This window comes from Myripristis murdjan, chromosome 16, assembly GCF_902150065.1.
Source record: "Myripristis murdjan chromosome 16, fMyrMur1.1, whole genome shotgun sequence".
NCBI lineage: Eukaryota > Metazoa > Chordata > Actinopteri > Holocentriformes > Holocentridae > Myripristis > Myripristis murdjan.
The window spans coordinates 20714087-20726983 of NC_043995.1; the positions used below are offsets into that span (position 1 = coordinate 20714087).

General features: G+C 43.7%; 1 protein-coding gene across 1 annotated transcript; it reads right to left on the reverse strand.

Annotated features, from left to right (window-relative positions):
• Nucleotides 1–2264: 2264 nt before the first annotated feature.
• cacng6b (calcium channel, voltage-dependent, gamma subunit 6b) lies at nt 2265–8153 on the reverse strand. The gene is made up of 4 exons (XM_030072675.1): nt 7781–8153; nt 4966–5040; nt 4573–4710; nt 2265–2485 (listed from the first exon to the last, which is right to left on the reverse strand). The coding sequence occupies exons 1-4, from the start codon at nt 8151–8153 to the stop codon at nt 2265–2267; spliced, it is 807 nt and encodes a 268-aa protein (XP_029928535.1).
• Nucleotides 8154–12897: the final 4744 nt, after the last annotated feature.

A 12897-nucleotide genomic window follows, 5' to 3' on the forward strand; every position in this document is an offset into this window, starting at 1 on the left:
CTTGGGAGACAGTTTACGAAAAACCTCATTCTTGCAGGTCGATGGAAGGCCATAACATTTAAAAAAAAAAATATATGGGTTTTTAGTTGAACAAGCCTTGGTATGGACATGGCATCAGAGTGAGCCCAGTAAGAGGGGGCCATTCAGAGAAAAGAGGTGACACTGCAGATGCATTGGGGGTCGGGTAACCAGAGTCACATCTTGCAGAGCCCCTGTTAGTAAGAGATCAAGTCTTAGAATGACATTCCCTGCCATTATCATCACTACTAATCTCAACATAGTGTCAGGGATACAGCAGTGAGAGGCACGAAGATCCCGCTGAGGAGCTGCCAAGCAAACTCCTACTGTACTGCACATGCATCGCTCTGTATCTTACCTTGGAATAATACACATCACGATATATAGTGTGACAACTTTTGTCCAGTGGCAGCCCATTCAAATTTTGAAAATATATAAATAACAATGGGAGTTGAATGCAGTTTGTCCTTTGTGCGGCTCCATTTATTGTGGACAGTCTTCACGTCTTCTATGAAGAGCTGGCCAGACTGCAGACAAATGCAACTAGTGCTCATATACCACTTGTCACGCAGGCTCCTAAGAACTATGAAACAGCTATATATACAACCAGGATAGGGTGTCATGTGGATTAGGTTTCGAGCCACTGTGAGCCAAAGAACACGTATGTTAGTGTGTATGTGTGTGGGTGTGTGTGTCACTGTGCTGAGACAGCCTGCTGGGCTGGGATTGAGACTAGGTTTTGAGGCGCCATTTACATGATCAATGGATTGGCTGTGGGACCAGTGGTTGGGTTGGTGGGTGGGGGTGAGGCCCTGGTGTGTTTGGGTTGTGAGGGAGTCAGTGGGTAACTGGCTTCCCTAGAGACAGCAGGGAAAGTGACGCAGTGAGGTGAGGGTAGGGAAGAAGAGAGGACACGAGGTATGAGGCTGGGGGGTACATAGTTGAAATTCAAGGATAAGGTTTCCCAACCTCTGCAGTGAAATGCATTGCGATGAGCTATGTCCTAATTATAGAAGAGGGGGTTGTGGGGGAGGGGGAGGGTTGGTAGAGAGGTTAGGAGCAACAGCATGTAGGGGTGAAAAAAGGTGAATGTCAAGTTTGAGTGCGGACAGGGTGTCAGGCCAGCAACAACAGAGAGGCAACAATTTTATGTCAAATCACTTTATTAATAAGCTGGTGCCACATAATTCTATATATAAATGAAGAAAGCATATATTTTAAATAGCATTTGCTGATAGATAAGGTGAGAATCCTATGATGTAAACAAAAGGTATTTACTGTATGCATACTGTAAATATACTGCATAGTGGAAACAGTACTACAAAACAGTGAACAGGTAAGTAAAATATAAACACATTTATATACAGAGTTGTGCTTATAAAGTGAATCTTTACATTACACTGTGACATACAAATTAGTCTTCTCATATTCTTCTCACAGTTTATGTCACTCAAACACACATTCCTCTCATATACTGGTAGCAGCATTCACCCAACAGTTTGAAAACACATTTAGATCATATTTAGTGAAATAAATATTCATTAGAATAGTGAAGGATTTTTTTTTCTATCAAGTATCAAGTGTGAAAAATCTCAGTTCATAGTACTTGATGATAGCATATTAACGATATGTATCTACCCTGCTCATATGGCAAGGCAGGTGTTGCAAATATGACAACAGTCTCTCCTTATAAAATAGCACCTCCGTTCTGATAGTTGTTAAAAATGTAGTCCTTTTGTTGCCAAGTACCTACATTCCTATGGTGCTTTAGGCTTTCTAAAGAAACTATGAAATTCATTTTAAAATCGAAAGTTAGCTGAGCATTCAAAACATTTTATTCACTACCCTGTGACAGTACAGACATCAGATTTATGTATGGCTGCACAGCATATGTTGGTTACTGAGCATATTTTTAGCTCTGGGTTAAGTAAACACAATGTAGAGCTACCAGTCAAACAGTCAGTCAACCAGTCAGTCAGTCAGTAGTAGATCTGTCAATCACTCCATTTAGTTTTCCACTAACAAACAGTAAAAAAGTTTTGCTAACTCAAATCCTAGAGGGCTGCGTTGTCCCTTATGTGCTGTTAACTGCTTTTCAAAAGTTTAATTAAGACCTAGTATGGGCTCTGTGATCAATTAAATGCCAAGAGCAAGCGCAAAACTCTGCTGATCAATGCAGCCCTCAGGAAATGGACTTCACACTTGTTCTCACACACAACATCAAGGCATATTTCAGCATTTAAGTGCTAGGTGGCGCTATCCCTGTGTGGCAGGCATCTCTGCCAGATACTGAATGGAAGTGAGAGGATGAGGAAGAGAATACCTCCAATGATTAGAATGGCTCCCGCTGAGCCCACACAGGCCACAGACCAAGACAGCTCATGGTGTAAAGGTATGGAGTGGTCACTGGACAGCAAGGCCAGCACTGACTGGTGGAAGACCAGGATGGAGAGGAGGACCAGTATACCTGGGAGGAGATGAGGCATTTAGTGCATTTGAGGTCAGTGTTGTCAACTTTGCTTTCAACCTCTGATAACCTTAGAAATGAGCAAAGCCAGTTCAGGCAAGGACACACTTCAGGTGCTGTAAGCTGATAGGCCTTCTGACTGACACACTTTTTCAGAGTTATCCAATCACCATCTCACTTCCCAAATTCAAAAACAACCTCTACACATTGTTTCTCTAGCTGATTCACCTCTGCTTTTCTGTGCTGATGCTATTATTTCTTTAACACACCTCCTCCCCTGCTCCACCTGCACAGATCTGTTTTTATGTTCTCCTGGGGGATTGCACATATCTCTATGGAATCTACGTGTATGCAGCAGTGATTTATGATATTAAATGTGTGCAGCAGGACTGAATAGTTAATCAAAATATTATCTAAATTGCAATATGGCCACATGCAATATGACAAAATCCCGTTATAAATGAGGCTCAGTGGTACCACAGAGATGCCCTGGGCTACAAATTATTCTCTGCGGACGTAACAAAACATGTTTGTTTGGTACAGACGTAAGAAAAAAAATCACATACATTTTTTTTTCTTTGAAAATGAAAATTATGATGCAAATATTTATCAGTAGCAGGAAGGTGAAATATGCAAAAGCACAGTCTTGCTGGTAAATATATAGGTTGTAGTATTATAGTACTAACAGGACTGAAATGGCATACGAGAATTTCTCCCCATTCTATTTCGATGCTGTGAAAATGTGCAGATATAGACTGGCTGCAGCCCAAGTTGACCACAATAAGCAGTGACATCCTTCCTTTCTCTCTCTCTCTCTCTCTCTCTCTCTCTCTCTGTCTCTCTCTCTCTGTGTCTCTCTCTCTCTCTTTCTCTCTCTCTTTCTCTCTCTCTCTCTCTCTCTCTCTCTCTCTCTCTCTCTCTCCCTCCCTCTCTCTCTCTCTCCCTCTCTCTCTCTCTCTCTGTCCCTCCGTTCTGTACACTGTTGTTGGCAACGTTCGGCACACCCTTAGGCCACCCCTAAGGTGTGGCACGATATGGTAGCAGCAGTGCTTTTACCTAATTGAGTCCACGATTCATCTTGTAATTTTTAGCATTATAATGGGGTTCAAGGATCAAGTGAAAACTATGAGAAATCCCTTTGGAAATTATATCTAAAAAAGAGAAAATCCATCAAGGGAGCATTCAAGACTAATGTTCCTTTTACACTGTACAAGATGGTTTGGTGACCTATATCTAATAATTCATGATGCTGACCAAATAATAACATCTTAGTCATCGTTCTCTGCTCCACTTTCAGTTAATATAAGTGTTTCTGAAGTTTTGGTGCCAAATTATATTAGATTATATTATCAAAGGGACTTTGCCTTAAACAAGGGCATAGGTCAATTTTGAAATTGTTACAAAAAAGTATTGTGAAAATGTATGTGTTTTTAAATTTATTTTTATGATAACATGATAATACGAATATGATATAATGATTATTATGCTTTAATCTAACCACTTTGAATTTATTTGTTAGATTTGTTCAGGTTTAATATGTAAATACTCAGAATCAGAATCAACTTTACTGGCTAAGTGTGCTTATGCATCCATGGTTTACAGTAGTTTCTAGTACGTACATGGTGTATATCACTCAAAAATTAAAAAGATAGAAAACAACAACAAATAAAGAAAATAAATAAAAGTGATAATAAATTAATAAATAGAGGTGAGTATGTATACACAACACGTATGCCACAGGTATACAGAGTGTTGTTATGGCTTAATAATTTATGACCATTTTACAGCAGTTGTGTATGGACAGTTGATGAACTAATTATCTTTGTATTGCACGGCTGAGATATTTAACATGGCTATCTTTAATAGGGAATAGAGTGCAAACATACAAGTGTACATTATATTGTACATCTCGGGTATGCAAGTGATAGATAGCGTGTGTGTGTGTGTGGCAGGGGGTATCTGGTATCTGTAATAATAGGACATAAGGAAGAGGGGGCTTGTGGATCAAAAACATGAGAAAAAGTGAGAAAATTTCTGATTTAAAGAGCCGATGCCCCTGATTCCACTTTGTACTGCTGCTGTCTCACCTGACAGGATGAAGCAGAAAGAGGCTGGCTTTAGGAAGAAGGGCACTCCTTTGCTGAGCGACATGGTAATACAGATGGAGCCCATCACCATCATGGTCAAACTCATCAGGGCCAAGATAGCTGCCGCTAGGTTCAGATCTGAGGAAGGGAGGGAAGGGAAATGAAAAACAGAGGAGAGGGGAACGTGTAGACAGAATGAATCTTGTTTACGGCAGAGAAGAGCCAGAGAGGAAGTGAATGATGAGAAAAGTGATATTCAGTGCTTGAATGAACATCACTACAGCTAGCTGCAGCAGTGTAACTATTTGTTAGTGTGTATCCACGTGTCTATATGAAAGAGGAGTGGGAGTGAAAAGAGACAGATGAGAAGGTTGCGGAGGTATGATAGCTCACTCTTATTGGTCGTCTTCCTGAATATGACTGCATTCTCCCCAGAGGTGAAGAATTTGAAGTAAGTGCAGTTGGATTCTGTGAGTAAAGGGAAAAGATCAGAGAGGGAGATCAGACATGCACACGCTCTCTCTCTCACACACCCACCCACACACACACACACACACACACACACACACACGCATATACACACACATTCCTATGGATGGTTGCTGGTCCTCTGTGACGTGCCTCCTATGCATCCATGCGCTCTGTCCTCCCAGGCATCATTCCTATTTATATCCAAGTGTCGGGCGGTTGCTGGAATACCCAGAGAGACACACACTGCTCCACACACACTCCCCAGCACCGCACATATGGTGCCGCCAGAGAGAGTGAGAGACAGCAAAACACACAGTGGGTGAATAGAAGAGGGGAAGAAGGAGAGGTAGACGGAGAGAAAGGGGCAGATGGAGGGGGAGGAGAGAAATGGAGAGGCATGGCTACAGAAGGAGAAAGAGTAGAGGGGAAGTGGAAATGTGTGGCGGGTGAAAAAACGAGGAAACAGGCAGAGGGAAGGATGCAAGTAAGAAATAGAGGGTCAGAGGAAGAGATTGCAGGGGAAGGGAAGAGTGGAGGAGGGCAGATGGAGGGGTGGTGAGAGAAGGGGAAGACAGAGAGAGCCACAGATGGAGAAGAAGGTGAAAGGAGCAGGAGATGTCAAGAGTAAGAGGGGGAGGAACATAGAGGGGTTGGTTAATACTGCATCAGACACACTCTCTCCCTCAGTCCCTGTCTCTCCTTCTTCCTTCCTCGTTGCCCCCTCTCTATATTTAGACAAAAACTGTGAAGTGGTCAGATTCCGCTTGGCTTGACAAGCACAGAGTGATTACTTTCACCCTCGACGTGGTCAAAGATGACCACATGCTCAAAGACATGCACGTGGACATAAATATGCATGCATACACACACTGACATGCATGCTTTTACACACATGCAAACATGCTTTTTGTTGCAAGACACAAGTCATTTATCAGTCTGATCTAATGCTATCATGGAGATCTGCTTTCTCTGCCCCTGCTGAGGCTATAATCATTGAGCCATCATGTTCCTCTCCGGCAGGCAGTGGAGATGGATAGCTGGTCTTGAGATGACAGGCAGGGCATCAGTGAGCCGTTCTGTGCTAGGGACGGGAGCCAGGGGCATATAAACAGGAATGTGAAACAGAGACGCCGCGATGGCAAAACAGTTGTTTTCCTCCAAACATGACAAACCCACAGCCATCTGTGATAGGCAGTGTGGGCCAACAGTGTTTGGACGTGCAAGGAAGACTGTCAGAAAGCATCCTGGCTCTACTCAGGCGCCAGCAGACCATCGCTGAGCTATAGATATTCATCAAATAGCTAGATACACTCACTCAGAGAGGCAGCTGTAGACACAGAACACGGAGACAGGGAAGATGAATTAGCCCTTGCAAACTGAATAGAAAAAAGAAAGCGATCTTGTGAAACATCACTCAGGTTTTGTATGTGAGAAGTATATATTCATATGCTGCATATATATCTGTATGAGGAAAGAGTTATTTCTGCTGTCGTACAGTTTCTTCAGTTCTGGCTGTGTCTCAGCAGATTCCCCGAGATAGGCAGTGATTACAGGAGCAGTCCCTCCTAAGCCCGACTTGCCTATCTCTATCTGTGTTCTTCCAATACCTGCCTCAGTCCATCTCTGGACGAGCTTTTCAGACAGAAATAGGTCATTGTGCAGATAATCGACGCACACTGGAGAACCTAACAGCGGTCGAGTGGAATAAATGGCTCATGAGTGAATCTAGAAAGTGCTGTCACAACATTAAATGTGGATGCTCATCAGCACAATAAACCTGTGTTCTGCCCCTCTGTCACATGTATACTGTGTGTACAATCGGGAGTGTTTTGGCATTCAGTTAAGGGAAGGGACCTTGGAATTTACAATATTTCATCACTCTGCCACCGTCCTGCGTTACAACATTATATATTATGCTACCTGTATCTACATACTGATTCTGGCTGTTATGATAGAAGAAGATCGTCTCAGTGTGGCTCTACTATAAGCCTGTCACATTGTTTCATTCCATTGGATCACTCTCAGAGCATCGTATTTCTTTAATGACTCAATTTGCACATTATCTGTAGGATGACCTAGATACATATGTATGCAGGCAGCCTCACATACACAATTATCTTCTCCGTGCCTTTGCAAGGTTACAGTGGCTATACATATAAATACAGGGCAAAAAAAAAATCTCAAAATATTTATAAATTACAAAATTACAAAATATTGCTCATTAATCTGTTGACTGTATCATAGGATACTGTTCTTTTAATCAAAACAAACTGGGGTGCCATAGCTTTCCCCATTGCTAAAGAAGAATTTTAAAAACCTACAGATGTATGCATATTCCCAGTGGGCATACATCATATTAGTTATGCCTGCTCCCTCTGTTTTCAGATCAGTGGTGATGGCAAAGAAGAATCATGAAGACGATGTGGACACTATTTCTCGTCAATGACATCAACAACTTGCAGCCTATTCAAAAACCTCTCCTGACCCTTTTCCCTATTAATTCCCTTTCATTAGTAATGGTTAAGCAGATAAAATAGCATGGAGGCAGCCTAAAGGTACGCTTGCATGGCCAGGCAATTCAGTTGCAGGAAAGCAGACATGAACAGACAGGGAAACAAATACAGACATATTCCCTCCAGAAACCTCACCTGCTCACCTCCTGGATTTAGACAGCTAGAAAAACAGACAGACAGATGAACACAAAATCACAAACATGCATGTCAGCCTGGGGTCTCACCTCCAGGTAGTTCAGCAGGGCCACAGCTTGTTCTCTCTGGGTCTATGTCAGCTACCCACAGGGTGCGGATGCAGCCCTTCCACAGGCCATAATGGGCTGTCTGGCAGGTCTGGTTGCTGCTGAAGTTCTTTGGTTGGGCCAGCTCCACCCAAAACTCTGTCCCCACACCTAGCACCGTCAGGGTCACACCAACGATAGACACGAAGAAGGCCAGCTTGATCTTCCCCTCCTGGCTGTCGCTCATTTTGTGAGTCCGTCTCTGACCCCGCCCACCTTTCATTCCTGAAAACCCCCCCAACCCCCCACCTGGGCCTGACCCTGCCACCCCGATGCGACCTTCCTCATCCTGTTGTACAAAGAAGTTGGACCACATGCTCATCTCAACTGGCCAGCGGAAAGATCAGGGCACCAAGGCCAAAAATGTGAGAAACAGATTATACATGAAAAGATGGAAGAAAAGAAAAGATGGGCTGAGAAAAAAGAAAGTCAGACAATAAAGAGAGGTTAATGGAGGATATTGCAAGTTATAAAAACAGTGAGAGGTATGTCTGGAAGGATAGCGGACAGAGCAAAGAGCGGATCAAGGGGAGGAAGGGTTTGAGGAAATTTTACAGAAAAAAATATGGATAGAGCTGCACTGAAACTGTGGGCAGATGAAGTAAGGTAATGATAAAATGGGGAGAGATGGAGGGAGAGACCAGGAGGATCGGTGTCTGATTTTCGTCCAATACTCTGAAAAAGAGAAATGAGAGAAAGATGAAAGAGCAGCCAACATATGTTTCACAAGAGTGAAATCCTTTCATCACCATTATAATTTTTAATTTCCAACAGCTTTATCAGCATCTATTCCCTGGTAAAAGCCATATGACATGCTCTAAGCCAACAATGGATAAGCCATATGGCGTTTCCCTGAAAGGCAGATTCCGGCTCAGATGAGGAAACAATAGGGCTGGATGATGTCCTGCTGCGAGGCATTCGAGCTGGATGGTGCCGGGGTCAAGGTGAGTGAAAACACCACCGTGCCAGACTGGACCTCCCATATTCTATTTTCCCAGAGGAGCTGACAACAGAGCTCTTCCCCAAGCAGGTATCTCTGGCTTAGACACAGATCCCCTTTGATCTGAGGGGATAATGGGTTGCCACAAATACCTCCCCTCCTGCATTACATGTACCGGCAAACACTGTGAATCTTTTGCCTCGTGTGCCTTTTTGAATGTGCATGTGAGTTTGTGTGCCCCATGTACGTTTCTGAGTGTGTGTGTGTGTGTGTGTGTGTTACTGGCACATGGACTCTAGGTGGGACCTGGCCCATAGAGTTGTTTCTGTTATTCCAAACACAGAGTGAGAGGTCTTTGGAGCAGCTTAAACAGTGTGAGTGACGGGGCACAACGGTGCGGCCACCCTGCGCGGTGTGTATGAGAGGTGATAATTCAAGCCTGAACCCTCTGACAGAGTGGGGGCTGCAGTAATTAACTCTGCAGTGCAGTCCAACAGGTCACATAGTGGAGGCACCAAGCCTGGCCAGGACTGAGACAGCAGGCCGCATACTCACTTAATTCAGAGGTCAGTGCTAACAAAATCATATGCTGGGATTTGAGGTTTTGAATAGGCAATGCACAGCTTGAACCCATTAACCCATTAATGTATGCCTGTGGCAACAGAATATTGAGTTCTCTATCAAATCTAATCTATGCAATGTAACGAACAATGCTGACAGCAAACCACCATACACTCAAACAAACAAAACACAACACAACAAAAAACATGGTTTCAGGCAGCAGACACATTAAAAGCATTTAATTCCCCGACATGAAGGGAATCACAGACCTGGAAAACCAAAAGAAAATAGCACAGACAGCAAATGCAAATACCTAATGGACCATAGCTGTAACACTGCACCCATTCACTATAATACTCATCCAACATTGAACGTAATAAAGACTATCCAGACAGCAGCTGGTGACAGCCAAATTAGTAGTCATAGAATTACAAACCTCTATCACAGTACATCCATATCAACCACAGGCTGATCAGATGGATCAGAGCATGCCAGGCTCAGCATGAGCAATAACTCAGACAACTGACCTCTTATTTAATAAAGGTTTATCAGATCTGTGCAAACATGTGTTTTTGTGCAAATCCCATACTGTTTGATAATGCAGCAATAGCCTTGGTACACTGGCTTTAGGTGAACAGTGGGATAAGCTTGTACACATTCACAGTTGGCACATTTTATGAGGCAAACATCTGCGGCTGTGAAAATAAGGAATTTTCTCTGGTTTCAGAAAGAGCAGCCACCGCCACCTGTGTGACATGTGGGCATAAGAAAGCAAGAACTAGCTAATGCACTTGAGTGAAAAGAAGAATAAGTCTGACCTGTTTGGTGTATGCTGTTCAGTTCGGAGGAAGAGGCGCTTGAAACTTAATAGAGGGGGCGAGTGGTGGTGGGAGACTTGGTGCGAGAGAGAGGGAAAGGGGCTGGGACGGAGGTACGTAAGAGTTATGGAAAGAGGGTGCAAGAGGGGAGGGGGTTGTTGCCTGATGGGATAGTACTGTTGATAATTAAATGTGTGTCCACTGGCATTTGCCCCTCACACAGTGCCTGTAGCTTGTGTTAAACCTCAACACATCCCAATAGAGACTTTGCAGCACATTTAAAAAATCTTAAATCATAGCCAAAGGTGCTGCAGGGTGGTCCCCTTGCATGACGACAGCCCCTGCCAGCGTGATTAAAAACATGCTTGGATCTGTCAGCATTGGCATGTGTGTTTGCATATGTGTGTGTATGTGAGAGAGAGAGAGAGAGAGAGAGAGAGAGAGAGAGAGAGAGAGACAGTGTTTGTGTGCCTATTTTAGACAGCCACCTGTTAATGACATTAAGTGAGGGTGAAGGAGGAGTCTGTGTTTACATGAGAGTGTCCAGGACAGCATTTTACAGCAACACATAATACGCTGTTGATATGAAAGTGAGAATTTGACACAGAGACAGAGAAAGACAAACAGGGATGGAAAGCTAGAAAAAAAGAGAGAAAGACTGGGGGAAAAACCCAGAGAGTGTTCCTGACAGGGGCAGTTTGAGTAAGGGGACACAGTGTGCCGACATCAGAGGTAAACTCTGTTCTGGGCTGCGCTGGCTAAAAGTGAGGCAGTTTGTTTTGAGAGAAAATGAAAGTGCGCAACCGTATCCTATTCCTCATGGAGCGAGGTCCAGGGGGGATTTCGGGGAGAACTCTACTACAAGTCACTCTTCCACAGGCAGGCAGAAAACACTCAGCCTGGTGTCTTGGAAAGCTTTTTTGCTGGCCCAGCCCTGCTTGGTTGTTCCACAGTTTAGGTTACATACGTGGCACAGTGAGAGAGAGGCCAACCCCAGTGGCCAGCCACATGCAGGGAAGGAGGTGGGGAGAGGAGAGAGAGAGAGAGAGAGAGAGAGAGAGAGAGAGAAAGTGGTAAAAATGACAGAAAAAGTGCGAGCTTGGGAAAGGACTGTGATGCAAACTGAGAGTGAGCAGGGGACGGCGAGACAGAGAGGGAGTGAAATGAGAGCAACGGGACTCAGCAAATGAGGTTGAAGGCTGCTAACAAAACAGGCTGTAGGCTGTAACAAAAACACCTACAAGGTCCAAAATAGTCAAGCCCTGTTCCTATTTCTTTGCGCTTGCACTACAGCCACAGTGTTGCATCTGATCCAGTTGGCAGATAGGTTCTCTGGATTCATTTGGAGGGCAGCTCTCTCCCTTGGTTGTGCTCATGTGCATGCGTGTACTCATTCTTTTACCCTTAAAATGACTTTCCTTCTAACTGTATGTCCCTAGCCCTTTCTCACATGAGACTGATAGAAAGTCTACACAGGCAATCTCAGGTCATCAATAATCTATAGTATACTGATGTGAACAACCTTGGGCTCTTCTACGCACATCACTCAAAATCCCACTGTCAGCAGCACACTGATTTATGCTTACACACTGTAATTCTCACATGTACACTTTCTCATATACTCATGCATGCACGCCCGCCCCATACACACTTACACATCACAGCTGCACCCATCTCTCATTTTAATGTTTATAGTCTTATCCTAATAAATATCTGATATCATCAAACACAAGCACGCACACCCACACACACACACAAACACAGTCATATACATGCCCATGCATCCATGTAAATACACACACATTACTGCATCCATCCTTGAGTTCAGTGTCTCCCAGTGCTGCAGTGTTCTATCTTTCTGAATGAAGATCAATGGGGAGGCGCTGCCCAGAATGACAATGACCAAGAGTTTTACATTCACCACTAGAGGGAGATAATGCATTTACAACCTACACTGCAGCACTGAGGCCTGGGAAGGGCTGCTAATATCACTTTCATTAGGTCTCACATGGGGAACTCTGGCAGTCTGAATTTGCTAATCTCTGTGCCAGTGTGTCTCACAGGTAAAGACATTAGTTAATCTTTCCCCCTGTTGATTTGGCTCCTATAGTGGGAGGGAAGCCGAGTCTTCATCTGTGCCCACAGGGAACAGGGTAGACAGTGTTGCATCAGTGGCACTGCCACTGGGTATTGTGCAGTGGGGTGCAGCGATGCAGACAGAGATGTGCTGTATAGAGCTGACACAGGACATTATTTCATGTCAGAGAATGATCGCCTTTCCTCTTAACTGTTTTATAGGAATTCCCTGCCGGGTAAGTCCCAGGTGGGCACGGCCCTCATGGCACTTTCTGCTATTGACTTCGTACTTTCCCTGTCTGACTGCAAGGAAAAGGGAAGGTCCACTCCAAACAAGCACCATTTCCCTTAAATTTGCTTAATTTTTTTTTTTATTTTTGGATGGACTTACATACTACATACAATAGATGCTGCTACATTCCATAAGAAATACAAAAGATATCGTTTCTAAATAACTCAGCGGTGTAAATTTGCCTGCCAAGAAGTGAGAACTTAAGGGAAAGTGACATGAAAAAAAAAGATGCCATATTAATGTGGACGTACTGATATACTTTTGTGATTGTGAAATGGCTCCATCATTAGATCACAAATAACTTACAAGGCTCTTTATATCATGCGACCAATAACTCCATCCTTATAGTTTGCTGTGAATGCCAACAACCACT